This window comes from Euleptes europaea, chromosome 1 (assembly GCF_029931775.1).
Source record: "Euleptes europaea isolate rEulEur1 chromosome 1, rEulEur1.hap1, whole genome shotgun sequence".
Classification (NCBI taxonomy): domain Eukaryota; kingdom Metazoa; phylum Chordata; class Lepidosauria; order Squamata; family Sphaerodactylidae; genus Euleptes; species Euleptes europaea.
The window spans coordinates 109,245,434-109,273,152 of NC_079312.1; the positions used below are offsets into that span (position 1 = coordinate 109,245,434).

At 44.4% G+C, this 27,719-nt stretch overlaps 1 protein-coding gene across 1 annotated transcript; it reads left to right on the plus strand.

Annotated features, from left to right (window-relative positions):
- The first annotated feature begins 1,541 nt into the window (after positions 1 to 1,541).
- On the plus strand, positions 1,542 to 19,416 carry LOC130476089 (heat shock factor protein 5-like). Its single transcript, XM_056847944.1, is given in 5 exon segments — positions 1,542 to 1,658; positions 6,828 to 6,969; positions 10,776 to 10,833; positions 12,728 to 12,940; positions 18,141 to 19,416. Coding segments are annotated over 5 exon segments (1,806 nt in total).
- The last annotated feature ends 8,303 nt before the right edge of the window (positions 19,417 to 27,719 follow it).

Here is a 27,719-nt window from a genome sequence, read left to right on the forward strand (position 1 = left end):
AGACCCCTGGTCTAGTCCTTTTAACTAGAGATGCCAGGGATTGAAGCTGGGACCTTTCGCATGCCACACAGACACTCTACTACTGAGCCACAGCCCTTTACCTGTGCATGAAAGCATTAAGCTAATTTCCATGAGCAGAAGATCCCCTTGAGCAAAAAACCACCACTGGATGCAACTCAATGAGCACCAGCTGGAAATAAGGAAAGGTAGCTAAGGTAGTAACAAAAAGCAGCACACAGTAAATCCATATAGAAACAGAGGAAGGAAACATTGCAAGCAACCCTCTCAAAATATCCATGAAACAACACAAATAAATGAATGTAGAAATAACATTTCATTAGTACTAGAGCCGTAATTCACCCTTCATTTTACCCTTCCTGATGGGAACATAATAGATGTTGTCCCCTATGCTTTGAAACTGTAGTATGATTAGATAATAATACTCAACTGATTTCTAAAATGTATAATCTTCTTTTAACAATTTATTGTGAGCAGGAAATAATCAAACCAACAATGATTAATTGGGCTCAAACTGTGGGACATGATATTGCTCTAAACAAATGGGAAAGACTATGGGCGAAAGACCTGAAAGGAATAAATGCGCAGTCAATTCGAGAAAATATCTATAAAATGATGTATAGATGGCATTTAACGCCTAAGAAGATTGCAAAGATATACAAAGTGACATCCCCTAAATGTTGGAAATGTAATAAAGAAGTTGGTTCTTTTTATCATATGTGGTGGACTTGTGACAAAGCTAAGGATTTTTGGGATATGATTTATAACGAATTAAGACTAATAGTACAAAAAAACATACCCAAAACACCAGAAATGATGCTATTAAGTATGATACCTGATGATTTGTTAAAACACAGGACTTTTTTGATTTACGCGACTACAGCTGCAAGACTGCTTTATGCAGCAAAATGGAAAGGGGCAGACACTCCTGGGAAAAAAGACTGGACTATGAAAATGTTTGAACTGGTGGGAATGGCAAAACTTACAGCCATTTTAAATCAAAAAGACAATGTTCAATTTATGGGGGAATGGGAGGCGTGGATGAAATATTGTGAATATGAACTAGGACTGGGGAAAATGGAAGAATACCTTTTAATCTGATCTAGATGACACTGTTAACATAAAGAAATGTAATCAATTATATTGATAGTATAATGTAATTGAAATCTAATTGAGATATAAGAATAATTAAGATCAGACCATATCACGATGGGATAGAATACTTTATTAAGAGGCGGACGGAGGTGATGGGGAAGTCAATAAATTTTCCTTTATTTTTTATTTTTATTTAGCACTTAAACAATTATAACAACATTACCTATGATTTAGTTTTTAATACTACGTATATTGTTGTTTGTTAACATGGAAAATTTATATTATAAAAACCAATAAAAAAAATTTCAAAAAAAAAAGAAACTGTAGTATGAAACATCTAAGAACATGAAATTTTTACATAGGGAAAGCAAACTGAAAGCATTGTTCTGGGGAGGGGGGAGCTGTTCTGACTCTCTAGGACAGCTGCTATGGCAGCAAATGGAAATACCAAGCAAGTAGGACTTGTACCTAGGTACGCTTCTATGGTAACATTTGGTAGCAAACAGAATAGTTTCTCTGGTAACAGAACAGAACAGAAGCAAAAGGTAAGAGCTTGTGTAATGTTGTTGACATTTTTAATGTGTAGGTGGATATCTTCCACCTACCGTTTCTCTAAAGCAAGCTTTAAATACTGTGTAAATATGTTCTTGTTGTTACATCAGACAGATGAACATGTATATATGGAGAAATCATATTTTTCTTCCTTCTTCCAATCTTTCCACTGGGTCAAACTTGTGAACAATACTGTGTGCTTGCTTTTATGGGGAAAGCAAACCATTTCCCCACATATGTGCACCAGTCTACATCTGTCCAGATTTGTTAATTCATTTTAAAACTGAACAAAATTCTCTGGGAGCCCATATATAAGTAAATAATTTCAAATGGCAAATGCTGAATATGTGATGTGGTTGAAAACTTTTTGAGATGAACTGCTTTCCTTTTTTCCACTGCCCCAAAATCAACAAATACATTTCAGATAGACTTCAAACAGACTAGAAACTGGGATTAGAGAATTCTAGAATAAGTTAATTTCTTTGCAATTCCTCCCTTTGTTAAAAATAGGAAAATAAAATAAGAATAAATTCTTTTCATATATCTGCTTGGAAGAGTGCTCTTGGGATCATTCCAAACTAGCACGCATCCCATGCATTATTACATATACTCTTTTAATGTAGACACACGCCCTATAATTTTCCTGCTGAATTCCCTCTATGAGCAGAAATTATAAGAATTAGGAGACTCTATTTTGACTGTCTTAAAGTGGTAGCTGTCAATTGATATTCCTTCCCTTTGCGAATTAAGACTTTAAAAATATATAGCATACTGCTTAGTACTTGAAAATACAATAGATATCATTGGGGTTTTTTCATCACACAACCTTTTAAGGCTTTCTCATTTATGTACTGTATTTGGAGTTTTCCCATAATGTGAACCAACAGACCAAAGTCCAGCTTGCCATTCATCCATTGGCTCTGATCCAAATTCACATCTGATCTTTTTTTTATATATCAATATTTTTATTGGTTTTTAATAGTAAATGGGATACAGAAGGAAAAAAGGGTAATGGGGTGAAAAAAAGAAAAAAAAGATATATACATATATAAATAAATAAATACATAGATATTATACAGCGTTAATATATTTAGTAATACTGCCTCTTTGTAAAGTGTCATAGTACTTTACATTATTAACTGATTAAGTTTGATCTCAAGTATGAATCTGCTGAGTCTCATAAGGTTATATTATTATTTTTGGTTTTTATGTATTCATAGAAGGGTTTCCATTTGTCTCTATTTCGTTGTTGAGTATCTTTCTGTAATGTTTCAGTTAACTGTGCCATTGTTATGTACTCGTATGCTTTATCAATCCAAATCTCGATTTGTGGTATACGAATTCACATCTGATCTTGTGTTCTGTAGAACTGTATGGTCAGAAGGGACTCTATGAGACATCTAAGTCTGACATTTATTCTCCAATACCTATTTGGCCTATTTATTCATTTATAGGGTCTGGTACATGATTAATTTGTTACTCTGAGCTCTCACATCAAAGAGAATAGTCCTGAAACTGAACTCAAAGTAGAAAATCGAAATGGCATCTAAATGAAATCAAAATTCAAATGAATAGGCCTGTAATTGACTGGATCTGGATTTTCTGAGGGTGGGGCTTTTTAAACTGTTTGTACAGCTAATAATTGATCTTAAATTAGCTTACAAATTAGTCCAAAAACATATTAGGCTACAAAACTCTTACTAGGAAGCCTGCTCACACATTTCTTTTAGTCACTTATGAACAGTGAAGAAGTAGGAAAACAGAATCACATCTCTAGTTCATCCATATTTTTCCTATCTAGATCCCTGGAAGTGATGTTTGTGCAGAAACCTAGAGAAAGCCCACAGTACAGATACAAAACGTATATGAGTTAGATAATTTTGATAGATAAAAATGATTCTGAGATCCATCTGTAGTCATAATCCATCAGGCATGCACATAACGGATGGCCCCAGATGGAAATGCTTTTTCAGTCATCAAAATATGTTTCCAGCCTATTCAATAGAGCTTGTGCCGGTCTCCTGATATGGGTGTGCATCTACCAGCAATGTGTACAATAGGCAGTTTATGGATAGATGTCTCTTTCTGGACTGGGAAATTACTTATAGTGAAAATGTAAATTCTATGGTAGTTTCCTCATGAGGGGGAAGACTTGAATAAGACTTAAATTAATGTTCAAGGACCAATTCCTGAAGTTGTTGAGGAAAAGGTTGCTATTAACTTGTAAAGCTTTTTTCTTTCTATAATGTGCCATGCTCAGGTCTGTTTCACAGGGAGAAAAAAAATTCTGTACAATACCGCTGTATTGGAAATAGCCAGGGGTACACAGATAGATGTCACATTTGATAGCAAACATATACAATGTTCTCAAGGTACAATTTTGTCATTTTTTTAGATAATCCAGGTGAATGTGGATACATAAGCCTACATTCACATAAATATGATTCCTAGACCCTGGATGCATGTGTTTCACAATTTGCATAAAAACTTATATAACTACATAGGCAGGCATAAGGTTGGGTTTGAAGAGCTCAGTGCTGGTATAAAGATAATTGGTTGGACCCTGCCACTCTATTCAGCATGAAGCACTCCAGCACCAGATGACTTGTGCTCTGCAAGGTTTTCTGGTCGCAGTAAACTTCCTGGGCTCCAAGCAAATACTTCCAATTAGATACGTTGAGTACCACTGATCAACTGTTCAGGACAGGTAACAGAAAGTTTCTAAGGAACAAAACCAAGCACTCCAGCTACCAACTGATGATGAGGTTGGTACATGTATAAACGAAGTAACCAACTTCAATAAATATCCTTTTTTAGGTTGTTGTTGACGTTGTGTTATATAGTAGCCTCTTAATGGATGACTTCATTATTTATTCATTATATTCTTTATTAGATTTCTACCCCGAGTTCCCAACCAACTAATGTGTCCTCTGCAACGGTGTGGTGGAAAATTTCAAACCGCAAGAGCTCTTCATGACAAGCACGGGTCCCAGACTCACCTGGGACCTCATTTGTGAGACTGCGGGGAACAGATGGAGGGCGATGCTGGGGTTGGCGGCACTGTCAAAAATGGCCAGGGAGGCCTCTGCAGCTGCACGGGCTCCCTGACATTCCCCCTCCCCGGCCTTGCCAATCAGGCTCAACCTGGCCTGGCTGGGGCGGGGGGGGGGAGGGCAGGGCTAGGGCCAGTGGACTGCAGCAAGGGAGTTTTCCCTCAGGTCCACCTGCCAAGGATTTAAGGGGCCCTGCTGTGCCACCAAGGCCAATTGGCTTCGAGGCTTCATGCCACCCATCCCACCCTTTATCATGTTGTTATGGATTCTGGTTTTGTTCACCCTTTTTCTCTGTCACAACTTATTGGTGGTGTCTGCATGGAGACAGATTCATTTTGGGGGGAAATTTGGTCTGCATGCCCTCCCCCCCCCATCCTTGGGGATCCCCTTAAGGGATTTTGGGTGAGGACTTACTGATGACATGCCAAGCTCGGGGGTTGACAATGCACCCTCACTCCAATTGGCAGAGGAAACCATAAAGTGGCCTATACCCACGTAGACTCCCACATACTGCCATCCATGGTACTCTCCCAGCCGCAGGGCTGGGGGTAGGTGGTTTGCTCATCGGCCAGCAGGCAGATCAGCTGATGCCTAGATCCATTGCCCCCAACAATGTGCCAAAGCTCTGTCAACTGCAACCGATAAAGTTGTGGCCATTTCATTACAGCAACGTGTTGGTGGTTTATTGCATGTCTGTTGGAAAGCCTTGCCATCCTTCTGTTCCCTTGGATGCTGGGACCGCAACCCAGAGCCCCAGCTCCAACAGGCATAACCCCCCCCCCAGTAAACCTATACAACAAAAAGTGGAACTCCAGATTTCTTCCTTTACTACACACAGTTTCTGGGAAGAGTTACTGAAGCCAGGATTCGGGTACGTCCCAGATGGAGCCCCAGCTGTACACCTCAGGGAAGCTCAACACCTCTAACTTCAGAAGTTAAGCACTGGTGTGAAGCCCACATACCATACAAATGTGTTTGCTTCCAAGCCTAGGATGCTATTTTAGCTACCCAACCACTGTTTGCCCTAAGGCTGCCAAAGCTGCTTTATAGGATCAAGCTGCTCATCAGATACTCTCTTGAACCAATGAATTGTTCACAACCTCAGGGAGTTTCAAGCCAAAATGTTAGCTGGCAAAGCCAAAGAATGTGAACTGTACTGTGCTCAGCCTATCAATGTTTTGCAGACAGCTTGATCTTTTGTATTCTTGTGGGCTCCCACTCTTTAATTACTGTGTATTTAAAACTAATAAATGCCACTTCCTAGTCGGAGTGAATCTCTTTTTTCCCCTGATAACGTGCTTTTCCAAGAAAATTAATCATTTCCCCTCTATAATGATGGCATCATTGGCACACTTTTCAGCTTGGATGGTACTGAATTATTTTAGGGATGTACTGAGACTTTCGTTTAATGATTAGCTCTTTTTAAAAAAATCTGTATTGTAAGAGACAATTCATTTAGTAATAGGTCAGTATAATGAACCGGCTTACTATTATTTTCACTTAGTAGCTAACTACCAAAACTTCAAGCACTGAAAAATAGCTCTGATTTTCCAAGCAGGCGCTTTCAATATTGTGTGGTTGAGTTTCTTTTTCTTTTCTTTTTCTGCAGTAAAGCAAGGCTAGAAATACTTTTTTATGTGTGCATTTTTTGTATTGTTGTGGGCTGCTTAAGTGTCCTTAGGACATCTTTCTGCTGCCTTTGCTGAAGAAAGAGCAGTCTGAACCCAAGGGATTTGAACAGAATGATGTCAATGCACCACAGTGTGAAAGTCCTGTTTCATGTTGGTCAAGATAACTCATCTAAAAGTTTTTTCTTCCTTTGATGTTGGGAAACTTTGATTGCTCTGTACTTCTGAAGACTCTTCCCATTGTTCAGCATTTTGATTTTAGGTTATGCAGTAAATAGGAAGAGAAGGAATGAAAAGAAAATGGGATTTACAGATACCAGTGTTACCTCGAATTATAGGAAGCAGCTGCCAATCTCACATATCTTTGTTAGGCAGGGACAAGTCCTCTTTTTCTGTCACTAGTACATTATTCCATCCATTGTATCCTTTCAGGAGATTCTAAGAATTTATGTTATCATTTTTCTAATTTGCATCCTTATAGACTAGAATTGATGAGACTCTGAAACGTTTGTTTACAACTGAGCTGGTACTGAAGCATCCAGATTGTAACCGCCCTTTCATTGTTCAAGTAGATGCTTCTGAAATGGCCATGGGAGGGGCTCTCCTGCAACAGGGAGACGGTGGTCAGTTATACCCATGTGCCTATTTCTCCAAGAAATTTTCCCAGTCTCAGCTCAACTGGCCGATTTGGGAAAAAGAGGCCGCAGCTGTAAAACATGCCTTAACAATCTGGAGACATTTCCTGGAAGCTACCCCGACTCCTTTCCAGGTTTTAACAGATCACAAAAATCTGGAAGCTTTAACTGGGACTCACAAACTGACCACAAAACTGATCAGATGGGCAGACTTCTTTTCTCGCTTTCGGTTTGTAATCAACCACATTCCGGGTAAAAGAAACCTCTTGGCTGATGCTCTTTCCAGACTTCCTCAATATCCTGTTAAGGTGGAACGACCCACTGAGTCCTTGTTTACTCCAGAGCAAAGAGGTGTTCTCCCCACCTTAGCAGACCTCACGCGTGCCCAGGCGCAGCAAGCCCAGGTCGAGAGCGACTCTCCAGAACCCACTAAAGAGGTCGCCCCTCCTAGTCCTCCACCGCCGTCCAAGGATGCTAGCAGTAACTCTCCACCCCAACCCCAAGCGGAGAGCGACCCTGTCATTCCGGCAGGACTGCCCCGGTCTTTCTGTGACACTTTGATTCATGAGTGCCTAACCGAAAGAAATAACAATGCACTGCCTTCATGTCTTGAGCAGCATCTTCTGAATTGATGAATTCAGAAATCTCTGTCTGGGAGGGAGGGGCAAATAGATGTTGCCTTTAGTACATATGTATACAATGCATGCCATAAATATTATGCTATTCTCTAGTAGACAACCTGCCACTGTATGGTACTTCATGTGGTGATGTTTGTTTTGAACTGCTAAGAACATTTGAGTACGACAAGTCATGTATCATACACATTTGTCTCGTTGGGCAAACATGTTTGCTTTTAAATCAGGTAGCTAGAGTCAGGTGTTTTCTAAGATAATTTGTTCTGCCTGAACACAAAATTCTAGTTTACCTTCAAACCCCTTCTCTCACATGACGGTTTATCATGATGGTCAGTTTTGTACTGTCATTATTCCACAGTAGATACAAAAACCCATTGGTGTGTTAAGCATTTCTATGAAACAACAGTCTGTTGACCCCTTAAAAATTAACAAATGCAGTATGGCATATGGTTCTGTGAGAGGCAGTCTTCTCAGAAAGTAGTGATTCCTATGATGGATGAAAAGTGGAGTCCATATATGTAAATAAAATAAAATCAAGTTTTATAGTTTACACAAATATGAGCATACATTCGAGCACACACAAAGCTGACGTGACAGTCTTTTTGGTAGGGGTAGAGACTTTAACCAGTAGGCATTATTATAGGTTGCCAATTTAAAAGCAGGTGGCAGTGTCTGTGCCCCCCAAGCCTTCTGCCTACTCTGTCAACAAGAAGTGCCAAGGCCAGCTGCCACCATATGAAGACAAATCCTACAGAACAAGTCACTTATAGGATCAAGGGGAAGGGGATAGAGTATGTGCGCATGTATGAATGCCTGCTTAGGTTTTGAGTGCTCTGTGCTGAGAATTCATGTAGTTTGTGATTTGGCCCCCCCTTTTTTACTGATGTACTGCTTTGCATAGGTTTTGAACACTCTGCTCTGGATTCAAGAGTTGTCATGTAGCACGGGTTGCTTTCGTAAAAGATCAGACCTGTTTGAAGTTTGAGTTCTCTGCTACAGATTCATGGGTCATCTTTTGAACTACAGATTCATGTCCTCAGTATTTCTGATCTGAAAATGGATGAATTGATTTCCAAAATGTGTTCTCAATATTTAAAGTTAAATACTTCATTCTTTAATAACATGCTGCATACATGTGTGTTATATATGTGAATGAATGTGTAAACCATAGTAGTCTCACATATTTCAGTTATATGCTCTTTCAATTCTTGCTTTGTGCTTGTGACAGAATAAGTACCTGTGTTTATCTGTGTTGGCCTGTATTGCTTGATGTGACTTGTAAGGACTTGTAATACCTGTGGACTGAATAAAGTGTTTTCTGTTGGATTCTGTTTTATCCCTCAACTTTGACCATGACACATGGAGTCCACCCTTAATTCCACTGGGCTTCACCCCTTGACTCTGCTGCTCTACCCTGGTTGAATGGGTTGTTGGTCATGGGTGGGCTATGGGCCCTACCTCTTGCCAGATTTGTCTCTTCCAAGAACTGGTAGCTCTAGTTGGAAACCCTAATCAAGATAGGTTTAGCTGATCAATCAGCCAGTGTGGCAGTGGTTAAGAGTGGTGGTTTGGAGCGATGGACTGATCTGGAGAACTGGGTTTGATTCCCCGCTCCTCCACATGAGCGGAGGACACTAATCTGGTGAACTGGATTTGTTTCCCCACTCCTACACATGAAGCCAGCTGGGCGACCTTGGGCTAGTCACAGCTCTCTCAGCCCCACCTACCTCACAAGATGTCTGTTGTGGGGAGGGGAAGGGAAGGTGATTGTAAGCTGGTTTGATTGTAAGCCGGCATATAAAAAAAAATTCTTCTTCTTCTTCTTCTTGAATTTTAAAAAACCAATAATGGAAAATCTTAACTGCTACAGGATGCAGACATAAAAATGCTTCTTTGAGGCTCTTTTGTTTCAGATGTTTTCCTGCTACTTTTCCTAACTATAACGGATAGCTTTTCTTCATTCTATTGTAAATGATTGCACACTTCAAAACCTCAGATAGGTACCCCGTATTGAGATTATTAATAACACATGCACATTTATTTGAAATTAACTAATTAATCACTTTTAGGGCAGGTGTTCAATCAGATATAAGCTATTTGCCTAAAGCTACATGAGAAGGAAAAAAGAGGGAGGGGGACAATGCAGAGCACTTGCTTTGTGAAGTCCAAGTGTAAAAATAAGTAAGATTTGCTCAGGGCATTTTGTATTACATCTGTATTTCATTAGCTATGCAACTATTTATTTTCTTAGAACAAACGAGAATTTACAAATACAATAAAAGGTCCTGCTCTAAACCTAGGTGGCATTTATTGGCTCAAACACCTTAATCTCGGTCACCCATATTGTTAATCTGAATCCTTTCCAGACAAACTGAAAATGGATCACTGTCTAGGCTGAATCGACAGCTGTATTGGAGAAGACGCTCCTTGAAGCCTCTGTGCTGAAGCAGCCAGCACTTCACTGGCTTGCAGAATAACAATTGCCCACCTAAATAGCAAAAGAATCATTTTATGGCACCAACAAATATGCTCAAATGAATCCATTAGGAGCAAACAGTCCAAACAAACTATAAAAAATAACCTAACAAATACTCTAGAGAACGTTTAATGGGGTGACATTCATTCTATAGAGAGTTGGTAGGAAAATGTCACAGACACTTAAAGCTCAGTAAGTAGAACTATAAACTGAATCCAGAGAGGCACCCTTTCCAGTTCCTGATACTAAAAACCTGTCAGGCTAAGATGAATAAATTCAGTGAGCTATGAGATAACAAGCCCAAATGTACGGGAAATGCGTAACTGATAAGGTACGTCTGCTGCCAACATAATGTGCACATATAACTTACAAGTAGTTAAAAGCATTTATAACACAATAAGACTAACTGAAAATATGTGAGCAATCAACCAGAGCCAAAGTCAGCATGGGCTAGGGAATTCAAATGAATTATGTAGCATTTCAAAGAGTAGTAGACAAATATAATAACCAAACAGGACTTAAGGAGGAATTAAGGGAAACTCTGCACTGTTCCTATAGATGCAAAGGACAAATCAAGGTGCATTTTATAGGTCTCATTCTGTAAAATCCTAAATATTTGGGGCCTATATTGCTTGAAGATAAGCTCCTTTTCTATGCGTGCTCATTATCATTAACATTTATAGAACCATCTCAGGAGCCTGGACATGTTCCAAAAGCAGTGCTAGAAAATGTTGCCATTTGGTAAGCGGGAATTAACTTTTTAAAAAAAATTCATTTAAAAGAAGGTTGTTTGCTTTCTCTGAGCCTTCAGGATGGAAACAAATTAATTAAATTAATTAAACAAGCTCCCAGGTGGGGCAGGGGATGCCTAGGTCCCATTGCCCACAGCCACTTGGAGTAGTGTAAGGAGAAATACTTACCAGAAGTTCTTAACAGAAGTGCAAAGGGTGGCTTTAGAGTTTCCAGCAATTCCTAGAGCTACCCTTTGTCACTTCTGGGGTGGCTTCCAGAATCACTGGAAATTCTACAGATTTACCATAGATTTTCCAGCAATTCCTAGAGCTCCCATTTGTTACTTCAGGTAAGGACTTCTGGTAAGTTCATGAGGCTGTATTGTTTTAAAAAAATTATCATATGATGCTGCATCCCCAAACCTTCCCACTTGTTGGCATTGCCTGGCAACCCTAAAATTAATATTAACATTAAATTAATATTTAATGTGCATGGCACTAATTTAGAAGTTATGCCATAAATTAGAATTGTATTTTATTCAAATTTAAAGCTAATGTATTCAAATTTTGTTCCTTAAGTACCATAGAAAGCAAAATCTTCTAGCTGCTCCAAGTCCCAGAAAATATTGTTCTGGTCTACTATTTTATGGAGACTTCCTTGACTGGAGAAGCAGTTTTCTTCAAATTCTTTCCTTTGGCCAGAGCCGGTTACTAGTGCACAATCTTAATTAGGCTTGTGCGTATCGATAAACCCAAACCGAAAATAAACCCAAAATTAACCATTTCAGTAAATTTCCAGTTCAGGTTTACCGAACTGGAGAGAAACCTGGGGAGAAAGTTGAAGCCGAATAGGCAATTCTGGAAAAAGCTGAATAATTATTTGGCTTTTTCGGGTCCTGCGGTGTGTGTGTCATTTTTTGAGGTAGAGCCCCCAAATTCACAGCGTAGCTTGAAGGGAGTCTCCTTGCACAAACTCCAAACTTTGGTGAAGATTGGTTCAGGGGGTCCAGTTTTATGGGGTTTGGAAGGGGTCGCCCCCTCCTCCATAGAGAAACATTGTGAATTGCAAAGATTCTCTATGGAGGAGGGGGCAACCCCTTCCAGACTCCATAAAATTGGACCCCCTGACCAAATCTTCACCAGACTTTGGGGGTCATGCAAGGAGAGTCCCTTCAAACTATGCTGTATATTTGCGGGCTCTACCTTGAAAAATGCCCCCCCCAGGAGAATTTTAAAAATACTTACCTTTTAGACTTCTAAGTAATGGCCACCGTTTGCTTCCTCCCTCAAGACACTAATTTTCCCATGGTTAATTGCCGGGTTACAATAAATCGTGGGAAATTGAGTTTTCCCACGTTTGTAATGGCCACTTGGAATAGTAGTAGCAGCAAGGAGGCTTGGGAAACAGAGCTCCCGAGCCTCCTCTGTTCATTGCATTGGATCCAACAGTCCTGGAGAACTACATTCTTCTTGAATCCCAGAAACTATTTTTTGCTGATGAAGGAAAAGAAAAAAAAGATGAAGACAAGGAGACCTTAATGCTGCTACCACCGTTCCTTTGTCAGTATGTGCTGATGCTGTTTCTGGTGTTAGCCCATTTGAGCCTATACCTGAATTCAAAAGGGCTGGATTTGCGTCACATTGAGAGCGGTTAGTACAACAAAATGACTTTCACATTAGTTTGACAGCTATGGAGCAGGGCGAGCAGACAGAAACTCTCAGTCCCTGGAAGGCAATTTGGAAAACATGCTAAATGTCTGAAATTCTGGAGTTCCGTCTGTTGGACACTTATATAGAATCAGGGAACATCGTGAAAATTATTTACAAGCTATTTTTTACAATTATTTGCAAGCTATTATTTACAAAGCTATTTACAAGTTTATATGATTTTCTTTCTGTTTTAGTATGCCTAGATCTTCAGCCAACTTCATGGCTTATCTTCAGCCTAGTCCTGAGCCTCCAGGACGAAAGTCCTTTGGAGGCCACGAAGAGGCTGCGCCGGGGTTTGGGCCCCCTGCACCGGTGTCAGCATTACTTGCACCAGCCAGGATGGTTTCAACGCCGGCAGGGAGGCCTGGACATTGGTCTCTTGGAGCTGCCGTGGGAGTGCCACCCAGGTACGCCGGCTGGGCCTTCCGTCGGCATCCCACCTGTGCAAAGCCCCACACGGGTGTCCCGGGGAGCATTCCCAGGATGTGCCAGGGGGCGGATCTGCTGATAGGCATCTTCCTGTCCCCTTTCAGCGTGGCACGCTGGCGGGACGAACAGCATTGCTGCGCCTGCTTTTTTGCAGGCATAGCATTGCTGTTCTAAATGGGGCATTTTGCCCCATTTAAAATTTAAAAAGCTTTGTAACAGATCCGGGAAACAGATTTGGAGGCGTTGTGGTGGCGCCTCGACCACTCCATCCCTGGCCGCCGAAAGGTCAGGAATGAACAGTTACTCTCCATCTCTAGACATTAGTACTGCTAAATGTCTGAAACTCTGTCTGTTGGACACTTCTATAGAATCAGGGATAACATCTTGAAAATTAGAGCAAGCTATATACAAATCTATAAGAGCCCCGTGGCACAGAGTGTTAAGCTGCAGTACTGCAGTCCAAGCTCTGCTCACGACCTGAGTTCGATCCCAATGGAAGTTGGTTTCAGGTAGCCGGCTCAAGGTTGACTCAGCCTTCCACCCTTCCGAGGTTGGTAAAATGAGTACCCAGATTGCTGGGGGTAAAGGGAAGATGACTGGGGAAGGCACTGGCAAACCACCCCGTAAATAAAGTCTGCCTAGGAAACAGGGGACCTTTACCTTTTTATATACAAATCTATATGATTTTCTCTATGTTTTAATATGCCGAAATCTTAAGCCAACTTCATGGTTGAAAATGCACTATAACTGAGCCAAATCTATCTAGGGGATCAGAGGGCATGCCATCCAGGGCTGTGCTTTTCCACCTCCTCAGCCTTGCCACCTTACCGCTGAAGCCTTTGAAAGGAGTTGCAAGCTGGTACTGCCTTTTGCCTAGGGACAAATTGCCTTCCAAGGCGCTGAGAGTTTCTGCCTGCTCGCCCTGCTCCCTAGCTGTCTGCCTGCAAAAGAAAGCCGGTACTGTTTTGTTAAGTAATGGTTAATTATTTGATATTTGTATTACATTTGTTTACTGCCTTGGGTGTTCTTTTGAACCAACAGGCAGGATATAAGCACAGAAACACAACTTTTGAAAAGTCAACGGGGAACTGCTTAGCCATTCAAAAGTTCCTTTTAATAATATATAAAATATTTCACCCTATGAGCAGCTTGGATGAAACTGAGTAGGTAGGAAATGATGAACACTGTGTGAACTGTAGATTGAAGCCTGGTAGAACCTTAGAGAGCAACAAGATTTTGGGGGTATAAGTTTTCGAGGGTCAGAGCTTCCTTTGTCAGATACCGGATATATCTGATGAAGGTACCATTGTCTTTTTTTTTTTTTTGAATTTTTTTATTGGATTTTTGGGGTACAAGATAAAACAGGGGAAAGGAGGGGAAGGAAAAATAAATAGGTACCATTGACTTTTGAGAGTTTATATCCCCAAAATCTTGTTAATCTTGAGGGTGCTACATGACTCAAATCTAGCTGTTCTACTGCAGACCAACAGGGCTGTTCTCTGAATCCATGTGAACTCTGAATCTGTATGTTGACAATAATGACATGGAATGGAGGAGATGCTGGGGAATCTAGAGAATAAACACAGTTTTAAAAGAAAATAAGCAATTTTCTGATCTTTATAGGCATAGAACAAGATCAATCATGAGGACATAACACCATCCAACTTGTTACTCATTTGGGGCTAAAAACCACTGCTGCCACAGGGATCGCTTAATCCCTAACTGACCACTGGGGTCATCTTCCAAGACCCTATTTTGGGTGATTGCCTTCTGAGATTAGGTGGCTGGCAATGCAGGAGATGGCCTTCTTGATATTGGCACCAATATTCTGGAATTCTGTCACCATGGAGACTCATCTGTCCCATTCTGTTGCCATCTTCCCCCAGAAGGGTAAAGCTTTTTTTGGTTTGGTTTGGTATTTCCTCAGTAATCCTTTCTTCCATACTTTGATTGTTGTTTTTATGTGGTTGTAGGTGTATTATAGCTTTGGTTTTGGTTGGTTTAATGGTGTGTGGTTTTGTTTTTTAAATGCTTTTACTATTTGATTTTATTATGTATGTGGTGTAGTGGTTAAGAGCGGTGGACTCTAACCTGGAGAACCAGGTTTGATTCCCCACTCCTCCACATGAAGCCTGCTGGGTAACCTGGGGCTAGTCACTCTCAGAACTCTCTCAGTCCCACCTACCTCACAAGGTGCCTGTTGTGTGATTGTAAGCTGCTTTGAGATTCCTTATGGTAGATAAAAGTGGAGTATAAAAATCTTTTCTGCTTCTTAATCTGTTAGCTACCTTGGTGGCCCAGATGATGCCAGAAAGGCAGGATATAAACAAACAATAAATAAATAAACAAACCTTGGCTAGACTTTTTGTTTCATTTGAACTCTGTTTAACTTAAACTGGAAACTTCAATTTATCTTTAGACAACTTGAAGAAACTGATAAAACTTTGTGGCTGAAAGAGGATCCCAATGTTTCTTGTAAACCTAGAGACGTGCTGTGTATTTATCAGCAATAGCAGAGGATCTGGCCTGTGAAGTGATTAGTATGAGATTGGGTTGTCTGTGCATTCATTCTCAAAAATGCATCCTCAAAGAGTCATCTTTCCATTGATTTAAGTATTTGCAGGAGAATTAAACGAGGTTCCTCTTTCCGTAATAATCTGTAGGTGCCAAGAATTGCTATGGCAACCTTTTGAGCTTGGTTTGGAAGTGTATTTTTTCCCTTTATGAAAAGCCTAGCTACTCTTTTATTTACAAATGGATTTTGATTACAGCCTATCTATTCAAGGAAATTAGGCTACACCATCCAGAGGACATAAATGTTCAACTTGAATGCATTTTTATACAGTGGCTGAAAAGAAATGATTTCTTAAAAAAAAAAAATAGAAAGTAGGCTACAGAAGTAAAAAAAAAGAATGTTAAAAATATGTTTGTTGGTCTCATCCCAACCTGCATATAAACACAATTTTATCAGGGGTGACTCATTCCAACAACTGCCCTTATCATTACTACGCTTGTCTTAACTAACTTTTCCTATTGTACTGCAAGGAATAAGGAAATCCTATCTTCTGTTAGTGTTGATAGCCCCTGTCCTTCTCAGGTCACACAAAACTGCCTTATACTGCTAAGTTTAAGGCATGTTCTCAGCCAGGCCATTATTTGCTTAATAATCCACCCATTCAAGTACCTTGTCCAAAAAAAGAAGCAGGCAATGGAGTGGTAATTGTTGATGTCAGTGCTGTTCAGGGATGCCTTCTTCCTGAGTGGTTTCATGATCACTTCTTTCAAGACTACTGGAACTACACCCTCCTGCAGTAGGGTTGCCAACCTCCAGGTAGTGTCGCAATGGGGTGCGCATGCGCTCCATCGATCGCTAATATTTTTATGGTAGCTTTCGAGCATGCGCACATCTTGCAGAATAACCCGTTTAAGGACAGAATGATAATGTATGTTAGATACATAGATGATTTGTTTCTGATCATGGAAGACGCACACAGTTTTGAACAATTTGCTGCATGGATTAATGTACAAGACCCACATATAAAGTAGAGTGGCCACTGCCATAAAGAACTTATCCCGTTTTTAGATGTGGCCGTCTATAAGAAGATAGACGGTAAACTAGGGGTACGTCCGTATAAGAAAGAAATGGCACGCAATTCTTTATTGCATTACAATTCATTTCATCCACTTCACCTTAAGAATAATCTTCCTTTTAGTCAGCTATTAAGACTTAAAAGAAACTCAGCTGACAGAAATGACTACGTAAAGGCAGAAAAACAATTCGAAACTGACTTGCTACAACGGGGCTATCCTGCTAAAACTATACAGCAAGCCAAACTGAAAGTCCATCACACACCTAGGGAGGAACTCTTGTCTGAAAACCCTGTTCAACCTCATACTAGAATCACTTGTGCTCTACAATATACCTCAATGTCACCTTTTATTAGACAAATAATATATAAACATTGGCATCTGGTACAACATGTATGGCGTATAAACAAATAAGATCTTTTAGGGACATGTTGGTGAACACCGATTCACGAAGCAAAGTAGCCTCTACCTTACCAAAGGGAAATTTCAAATGTGGCTCTTGCCAAAGCTGTAGATTTATGCTAACTGTACGCGATATTACCAATCCAGTAGCTGGTAAAACATTCAAGAAGCTTGTAGTGCGCTTCTGTATTATTCTGTATTATTCAGTTGTAAATGCATAGCAACTATGATTTTTTGCTGCAACACTGAATAACTTGTGATTGTTTGGTGTAATTAAATTGTGCAGTATACAGTTTAAGTGCTGCCTTATGTTTGCTAACCTCCAGGTAGTAGCTGGAGATCTCCTGCCGTTACAACTGATCTCCAGCCAATATAGATCAGTTCACTTAGAGAAAATGGCTGCTTTGGCAATTGGACTCTATGGCATTGAAGTCCCTCTCATCCCAAAACCCCACCTTCCTTAGGCTCCACCCCAAAAACCTACCACCAGTAGCGAAGAGGGACCTGGCAGCCCTATCCTGCAGAGAAGCATTTATAACCTTGTGGATCAACCTGATCAACATCACCTGGCTTATTACCAACCTCCATGAAGGGAAAGAGTCTACACACAGTGGGCCACCCACTTCTGAGAGGTTTGTCTACTTCATCAGGCCTCACCCCTCTTGACATTTTCCTTGATAGATCTTTATTTATTTGCTCTGATACTATGGGACAACCTGGGTGCAAGAGTGCACAAATCATTGCTGTTTTTAAGCATTGCTGTCCCATTTTCTTTAGCATGAGTTCTCATGTTTCTGTAAGTCTGTGAACTCTGTACTTTGGTGTATAAATAAGTTAGTGTAGTAAGCAATTCTCTGCTTATTTTCACTGCACATACCTCTGAGATTTTTGTGTCTTAATTACATTAAGTACACACATATTTATAGTCTGTTTGTGTCATTCATTTCAGTGCACACACTTAAATTGAATCATAGAATCATAGAGTTGGAAGGGACCACCAGGGTCATCTTGTCCAACCCCCTGCACAATGCAGGAAATTCACAACTACCTCTCCCCACACACACCCAGTGTGTACTCCTACTGCATGCCCAGAAGATGCCCAAGATGCCCTCCCTCTCATGAGCTGCCTAAAGTCATAGAATGACCATTGCTCTCGCCGCCGCCGCCACCCTCCTCCTCGTCCCCCAGCGGGTCCCTCCACCACCTCCACAGCCCCCATTTCCGCCGTGACTGGCCCAACCTGCTGGTCCACCTCAAGCGCCTCACTAGCGCCAACAAGGCCAAGCTGGCCGCTGGCTTGGAAGTCACCAGCCGGCCGCCCAACCGCTTCCAGCGCCTGCTCAGCACCTCCCTCCATGGTGGGGAAGGCGCAGGCGGCGAGGCCCTCCTGGCCCACCAGCCCCAGGCCACCCCGCAGGGACAGCTTGCCACTTCGGCTGTGGCCAAAAACGGTGACAGCAAGCCCACGTCACTGACTTTAGGGCAGTTTCACCAGTCTTTTCGAGGAGACAGCTTATCTCCATACTCCTACCTGTTATCGTCGCACAACCAAAATACTTTTCCATTGAAAGGTTCAGATCGGACTCCTCTTCCTCCCAGAACATGGCCGAACTCCCTCGGGATGCTCCCAGGGATGGAGGCATCTACTTTTTCAGACAAAAGGGTTCCATTCCCTATGCTCCAGGGGTTTCCGACAGAGGTAACTTACATTCTGCAGCCCAGTGCTACATCAGTGCACATACAGCAAGGGCCCCAGACGATGGCCATGTCTTCTCAGAAATATGGCAGCTATGCGGCTTCAGCACCCTAATCCCAAGTCTACTACCCAACAGCTTTATTACAGTGCTGCTCTCCGCCTACCCATATGGATTCCTTAAGTGGTAGTGCCAGCCCTACAGCCTCGACCTATACACATTGCACCTATTTCCAGAATCCACCAATGCAGTCCTCATACCCAGTTGAATTTTTGCCTTCCAACTGGCCCTGCAACCCTTCCGATGAAACCAAGAAGACCGAAGTCAACTTGGAGGCCTTCTTCCAGATTGTGGATGAGATGCATTCATCTCCCAAGCTGGAAATGGTGAAGGTGGAGCCAGTGGAGAACCAGGGTCCTACCTCACAGCCCAACCGAGGCCAACAGTTGCTCATCAGTCCAGGGAACAGCGAGGTGCCTACAAGTCAAGCCAGCCACCTCGAGCCTCTGACGCCTGTCGGCTCCGATATCACCTCCTTCGTGGTGGAATCCAATCAAGCGATAGCCTGCTCTCTGCCACAGTCTCCAGAGTTTATTTACACGATCCACACCACCGAACCAGTGGAGAATGCCTCTGCACAGATGATGCCTCCACCTGCCACCACCCAGCAGACACAAGTAAAACTGAAGGAACAGCTGAACCAGACTTCAGCTCAGTCATCCATGGTGTTTGTACAGGAAGAACTTCCCTTCAATCAGAAGCATTGCTGACAGATGGCCATCTAGCCTCTGAATAAAAATCTCCAGGGAAGGAGAGCTCACCACCTCCCGAGGAAGCCTCTTCCACTGAGGAACCCCTCTAACTGCTAGAAAGTTCTTCCTAATGTTTAGACAGAAACTCTTTTGATCTAATTTCAACCCATTGGTTCTGGTCCGACCTTCTGGGGCAACAGAAAACAACTTGGCACCATCCTCTATATGACAGCCCTTCAAGTACTTGAAGATGGTTATCATATTATCTCTCAGTCTTCTCCTCTCCAGGCTAAACAGGATTTCCACCATATACTATGGATTGGATCCAGAACAGGATTTCTGTGAATGGGAGTGATTTTTTACCAATTCTGCCATCATGCTGCTCTTGAAGCTCCACCGTCTCAAAACAGCAGCCTCGTAGAAGGCAATTTAGCCTGCATCAGGATGGTCAGGAGATCATGCTATGATGACAAAAATCCTTTCTGTCAGCAGAAACATCTGCTGCATTCAAATCCATTATTTCTGTGTTTCTTTTGCACCAACCACTGAACTGTGAGCAAGAAACAGGGAGTTCTGCCTAAGATCAATGCAGGATCAGGGGCTTGTTCAGTTTGGGAAAGAGGGAGGCAGTATGGTAAATCGAACAGCAATCTTGCCAGTGAGTTTTTCAGCAGCACACCACAAAAACCATAGGGAAGGAGTGCAAAAACCTGAGCAATACCCTGTAGCAGCAGGCAAATACATTTAGGTGCAAGAGCAACAGCCCTAATCTGAACCTATCCTGTCATGAATGCTTGTCCTGTAATGTCATCTTTGGGATGCTAAATGGAAGGCACTGTAGCTGTTCTGTTAGGCTACCTGTCTGCCTTCCTTGGGATGCCAAAAACATCCCCTCAGAGGGGTCTTAACCAATGGGCAACAGGGGAAGATGCCTCATGCCCCAGGCTGGGGTGGAGGGGACTGACTGCCCATGGCATCACCTCCCACACACTGGCAGAAGGGAGAAAAGAAGAAAAAGAGCAGGCTCCTACCAATACCACTTGTACCTGGTATGTTTAGGGCTCATGCCACCTGCTCGTGGTGCAGCCACTGGTTCCTGCTCTGACCAGGGTGGGGCAGTAGCCTCTATGGAGGCTGCTTGTGCCTGCTCTGTCTGGGGCTTGGGCAGCCAGCTGCTGCCTCAAATGGGGCAAGGGCTGTTCTTTGCATTGCCCTGTCAGGAGGGCTGGCAGGCGGGGTGGTCACTGGTCAGCAGGGTGGCCATGACTCCAGGATCCCATCTTGGACCAGAGGATGCTCAGGGACTCAGTTTGGGCAGGTCCTAGGGTTGCCAGCCTCCAGGTACTAGCTGGGGATCTCCTGCTATTACAACTGATCTCCAGCCGATAGAGATCAGTTCATCTGGAGAAAATGACCGCTTTGGCAATTGGACTCTATGGTGTTAAAGTCCCTCCCCTCCCCAAACCCCACCCTCTTCAGGCTCCGCCCCAAAAACCTGCCACTGATGGCGAAGAGGGACCTGGCACCCCTAGCAGGCCCAGTCAGTGATGCAGAGGAGCCCAGGCTACTCATAGGTTCTGAGGCCCCTAGACATAATTACACTTAAACAAAATGACAATGTACACATAAACAAGCTGTAAAATTGAGTTTGTGGCTATATTGGAAATATGCGGAAGAATATTGTATGGCGAGGAGTTTAGGTTGACATGTCTCATTTCCCCCATATTCCCTCTGTAAAGAATGCTGGCCTATTAAGCATAGTTTGTTTTCTTTCTTTCCTTACAAGATGGGAGCATTGTGTACCAGGTGTAATCTCAGATTGATTAGGCATTCTATGCTGACTCATGGATCAGCTGGTATGCATGATCAGGAATGAAGGGTTGTGAGCCAGGTGCACTGAAACAACCTATTAAGGTATCTGGCCTGAGTGATAAAAACCCAAGAGTGAAGACCAGCAGAGCTTCAACACAGATCAGGATCTGGATGCTGTGTAAACTGACTGACGACCCGGGGTCTCTCTCGCTGCTGTACACGGAGCTCCCAGCAGCCAAAGTGAAGATAAGCTCTTGTAAAATATAAATGCTATATTGTGTTATAAGCTGAATGCTTTGTGTTACTTTGTCTTATAAGCTGAATGCTGTGTGTTATAAGTAAAGCATTGCTTTTCCTTCACCTACCTGCATATTTATTGCCTCCAAATCCAAAAGAACCTCTGCCTTGGCAGAATAGTGGCCCAGGCTAGGGCTGTTGGAAAAAAAAATTCGATACAGTTCGGCTTCGGCAAAATTCGGCCCTTTTAAATTCAGGCTGTGCAGAAGTCCGAACTCCCCAGCTTCGGATCCGTGAAATTCGGCGCGAGATCTGGAGTTCGGGGGAAAATTCGGCCCCCCGCGCGCCTTCATGGGGCTTCCCTGAAGGCGTGCGGGGGGCCTTTAAACAGAGAAACATTCTCCATAGAGAAACATTGTGAATTGCAAAGATTCTCTATGGAGGAGGGGGCAACCCCTTCCAGACTCCATAAAATTGGACCCCCTGACCCAATCTTCACCAAACTTTGGGGGTCATGCAAGGGGAGTCCCTTCAAACTATGCTGTGAATTTGCGGGCTCTACCTTGAAAAATGCCCCCCCCTGGGGGAATTTTAAAAATACTTACCTTTTAGACTTGTAAGTAATGGCCACCGTTTGCTTCCTCCCTCAAGACACTAATTTTCCCAAGGTTAATTGCCTGGTTACAATAAATCGTGGGAAATTGAGTGTACACACCTAACAGCTGGGAGGCACAGATCTGTTTAAAGCCCTCCCCCGCGCGCCTTCAGGGAAGCCCCGTGAAGGCACCCGGGGGGGGGAGCATGATGGTAATGCTGGTGCGCCAAACCCCGAATTTACTGAATTTATTTGCCGAACACCCTGAAGACGGGGAATTCGGCTCCCCCGTTTCCCACTTTTTGTTGAATTTGGTTCGTCCCAAACCGGAAACTGCCGAATCGGGGGAAATTCAGCAGTTTTTCGGTTTGGGATGAACCGAATCAACAGCCCTAGCCCAGGCCAAATGGCCTTCCTGTCCTGCTCTGAGGGTACAAGAACTCTCTCTCTCTCTCTCTCTCTCTCTGCTTACAAAACTTTAACCACCTCTCTGAAGATAGTCTGAAATGTGGTGGAGAGGATCTAGCGTTGCCAGCCTCCTGCTATTACAACAGATCTCCAGGCAACAGATATCCACCTGGAGAAAATGGCCACTTTGGAAGCTGGACTTTATGTCATTATACCCCACTGAAGTTCTGTCCTTCAAACTTCGCCCTGCTCATGCTTCACCTCAAAATTCTCCAGGTATTTCCCAACCTGGAGCTGGCATCCTTAGGAAGATTCCTTAGTTAAGAGTACAGTCCTGAAAATTTCAAGCCTACCTACACAGGAAACATTAAACTTATATTTCCTGTTTAAACCAGTGTAAAACTAAAAAAATAAAACATTCCAACAAAACTGATTACAACAAAACTTATTCAAAGTAACACCAAATAAATATTCCCTGTGATTTATCATCGTTGGAAACAATTCCTACAGAACAGTTCTGTTTTATTTATTTAAAATTTTATACCCCACATTCTTGAGCCACAACAGCTTCTAACATGAACAAAAATAATAAGTAACAGAATAAAATCAACAAAACAGCAATATAATAGAATACAACTGTAAAATCAATCTTGAATGGGTGAGCATTTTTTTTAATTTTTTTTAAATTACACTTAAACTAGAAGTCATACAATTCATATTTGATATTTTAAAAATAACATGGCATAAGATTCTTGAGTAATATTTTTGAAAAAGGAAAGTCATGTATCTCCTAGTTAGGTGCATTAATTTTTTCTGATGTTGGTCGGTGTTTAACTGTTTTTATATGTCTGCTTTAAACTGCTTTGTGTGTTTTGTTAAAAAAAATAAATGTATAAATTAAAGGCAGCAGGAAAAGAGGAAGACCCAAACAAGAGATGGATTGACTCTATAAAGGAAGCCATGGCGCTCAGTTTGCAAGACCTGAGCAAGGTTGTTAAAGATAGGACATTTTGGAGGGCATTGATTCATAGAAGAAGAAGAGTTGGGTTTTATATGTTGACTTACTCTACCACTTAAGGAAGAATCAAACCAGCTTACAATCACCTTCTCTTCCCCTCCCCACAACAGACACCCTGTGAGGTAGGTGGGGCTGAGACAGTGTGACTAGCCCAAGGTCACTCAGCTGGCTTCATGTGGAGGAGGGGGGAATCAAACCTGGTTCTCGAGATCAGAGTCCACCGCTCCAAACCACCACTCTTAACCACTATGTGAGGGCCATCTGGTTTTGGCTCCTATCTGTTTCTATCTCTCCCTCTTTGAACTCGTACAAGCAGTTCGCACCTCTGTGTATCTTCCTGAGTCCCCCGCCTCGTCCTTCTTGCCCAGGTGCCACCTCTCCTCCCCTGCTGTGCCTTCTGCCTTCACTCCCTCGGGCTGACTCCGGCCTTGAAATGCAGATAGCCCTCACTGTCTCTCTAGGACTGTTTGATGTTTTATGTTGCACCGGTTTGCCTTGTAACCTCCCATGTCTCCCATGCGTGTGAACCTTCATGCCCTGTAGTAGATAAATACTGTAACCCCGATAAGCTAGTCACTCGCAACTTTGAATCCATGAGCCTGTCTTCTCTATCTGAAGCCTTCAATAAATCTTTTGTTTCTGCATCCAAGTCTGAGCAATTGATTTGGCGAAGTTTGCCCAGCTAGGTTGGGGACTCTCACATTAAGTTGCGAGTCATTGCCTCTTCGTTCTGCATCTGTACCCTACGGGACAGCTATGTCAGCCGACGAGGAAAAAACGACCCCACCGGCCTCCCCGGATGGAAGCGGTGTCCCGGACAAGCCGGCCCCGAAAGACAAACCGGACCAGAAGGTGCCAGGTGCGCCCCGACCGGGCCCAGGACCGGGCACGCGTCCCAAGACCACCTTTAACACTTGGCTGGACTCGCCGAAAGGTTGGTCGCTTTCCCGGACTGAGGCAAAGCACCGCCGCTTGGCCCTAACGGGTACGGGGTTCGAGGACGACCCCGCTCGTCGGGACGCTCAGATGGATGAGGAGCGGAGACAGTGGCAGGAGGAGCGCCAGGCGATGGTGGAGCGCATAGATGCCATGCAGCTTGTGATGGAGGAGATGGCCGCTGCCATGGACGCGCTGAAGGTACAGCCCCCGCCGGGTAACCCTCCGGATGGGACACCGGCGGCTCCCCCCGCGCCTCCTCCCAGCACCCCGGCCCGCCGGGACTTGAAAATTACGTACGATGGGTCGGGGGACAAGTTGACCTTTTTCATGGTCCAAGTGGACATTTTCATGCGGGAGCAGGGCAGGACCTTTACCTCCGAGGAGTCCCAGGTCCAGTATGTGGCCTCCCTCCTGCAAGGCGAAGCGGCCGCGTGGATGGTGTTACAGTACGAGCTCCGCTCCCCTGTGCTACGGAGTTTGGATGACTTTATGATCGCACTCCGTAACCAGTTCGAGGACCCGAACCTGGGGGAGCGGGCCAAAGCCGCTCTGATGCAACTACGCCAAGGGGCCAAGTCAGTGGCGCAGTATGCGAGCGAGTTCCAGTCCCTGTCGAGTCGGATTCTGGACTGGAGTGAGGCTACCCGGGTGCAGTTGTTCAGGGAGGGCCTAAACCCGGACCTGCAGCATTGGGCCTTTATGCAAGTTAACCCCCCTGACGTGGAAGGTTGGGTACGCCACGCTGCCGATATCGAAAATCGGAAGCAGCTCCTGAACCTGTCCAAGCAACGTTCCGGCCGCGACTTCAAACCACGAGGAGACAAGGCAAGTGGGATCCGGGACCCTCGCACCCCAGGCGGGGGCGGCCCCACGCCGGCTGAGCGCCGCAAGCGCTTCGAGGCAGGGGTGTGCCTGGTCTGTGGAGGAAAGGGTCACTTCGCCTCCCAATGCCCATCCCGCTCCGGATGCCCAGCTTCCATTCGCCCCGTCCCGAGCGAACCAGAGAAAGCCCCCGCAGAGGGTCAACCGCGACGCCGAAGCAACACTCCAGGACGTCGGAGCACCCCCTCGGCACTGCACGCCCACGCCCGGGATGAGTTCGCCAGTTCGACCGGTCCATCGGGACCCCGGATTGCCAGTGCAACCTCTGACTCCGCCGAGTCACGGATTACAAATACCACGTCCCCCTCGTCCAGCGAGGAGGAAGAGTGGGATGTGCCGGCAAAAAACGCCGTCGGTCTGCTGTAAAGGGGGCTCCTCAGCAGACCGCACCGACCCTCGTGCAAGGAGCTCCACCGATGGTAAGCGCCCAGGAAGATAATGTTTATATTCGGGTTCACCTCTCACTACCCACGGGGGGCCCAGTTTTAGAATTCCCCGCGCTCGTGGACTCGGGGTGCGCCCGCACATTGATTAGCGAGGAGGCGGCCCGGAAATTGCAGGTCCGCCGCAAGCGCCTCCCGGGTCCCCTTCGCTTCTCCCAGATGGACGGGAGTGACTTTAAAAAGGGGCCTGTCACTCACCGGACTACCGCGATAGACATGACTGTAGGGGAGCATTGGGAACGGCTGTACTTTACCATTGCCCCCATAGTTGCCCCTGTAGTACTGGGAATGAATTGGCTACGGGGCCACAACCCTTCTATTGATTGGGTCAAGCGGACCCTTACCTTCCCTGAGGATCCCTGCGCCATGCATGACAGGGACCGCATGACCGAGACCCCGGCAGCCGCCCTAGTGGGTTCCCCAGGACCCGTTTCCAATACCCCCAACCTACCCTCGGAATACTCCCAATATTCGGATGTGTTTGATGTGCGGGAGTGTGACGAACTGCCACCACACCGGGAGACCGACTGTGCGATTGAAATAGTTGGGGACGGCAAGTTGTCCAAGGGAAAGGTGTACCCCATGAGCCCCAGTGAAAAGACAGTGTTGCGGGACTATTTGGACACTAACTTGGCGAGGGGCTTCATCCGCCCCTCCAAAGCTCCGTACTCCGCCCCCGCCTTTTTTGTCAAAAAGAAAACGGGAGACTTGAGACTGTGTATTGACTTTCGGAGGCTCAACGCTGTCACGCAGTCTAACGCTTACCCCCTCCCTCTCATTCCAGACCTGCTAGCACAATTGAAGGAGGGCCGGATTTTCACCAAACTGGACTTAGTAGAAGCTTACCACCGCATTCGCATAAAAGAGGGGGACGAACCAAAGACGGCCTTTTCGAGCTGTTTTGGCATGTTTGAGTATTTAGTCATGCCGTTCGGACTTTCTGGGGCTCCGAGTGTGTTCATGCAGTTAATCGATGAAGTGTTACATGATTTGTTGTTTCGGGGGGTGGTGGTATTTCTGGATGATATTCTCATCTATTCTGAAACCATGGAAGAGCATGTCCGACTAGTGCGGGAGGTCCTCCAGCGGTTAGGGGACCACAAGTTATATGCCAAGGTGTCTAAGTGTGAATTCCACCAGCCTTCCATTACCTTTCTAGGCTATGTAATCTCCCACCAGGGGTTGGAAATGGACCCCGGAAAGGTTCAGGCTGTGCGAGATTGGGAACCCCCTACCACGCGCAAGCAACTGTAGCAGTTCTTGGGGTTCGCCAATTTCTACCGCAATTTCATTCCCAACTTTGCGCAAGTTGCTCTTCCTCTCACTTCCCTTCTGCGTACGAAGGGAAAGGGTGCCAATGCCGCCTTGCCTTCGGCCCGACTGCAGTGGTCCCCTCCCTGCCAACAGGCTTTTGAGGACTTGAAGCTACTCTTCTCGTCCGAACCGGTCCTGGCCCACCCAGACTGCACCAAACCGTTTGTGGTCCAGGTGGACGCATCCGATGTAGCTATGGGAGGGGCCCTCCTGCAGCGGGACGAAAGTGGTGCTTTAAAGCCATGCGCCTATTTCTCCAAGAAGTTTACCCAGTCCGAAATCAACTGGGCCATCTGGGAGAAAGAAGCCGCGGCAGTTAAGCACGCCCTCACTGTGTGGAGGCATTTTCTAGAAGGGGCAGAATTCCCGTTTGAAGTGTGTACTGATCACAAGAATCTGGAGGCTCTCAAAGGGGCTAGAAAACTCAACGCCAAGCAAATACGTTGGGCCCAATTCTTTGCCAAATTTCGGTTCACCCTCAAACACGTACCCGGCAAGGAAAACGCCCTAGCAGATGCCCTATCCCGACTGCCCCAGTACCGCAACGATTTTGACCGTCCTGTGGACTCTCTTTTCACTCCTGAGCAAAGGGGAGAGATCCCGGGTTTGGCAGTCTCCACCCGGTCTCAAACCCGCCACCCCAGTGGTCCCTCGCTCAAGGGAATCCCGGAGG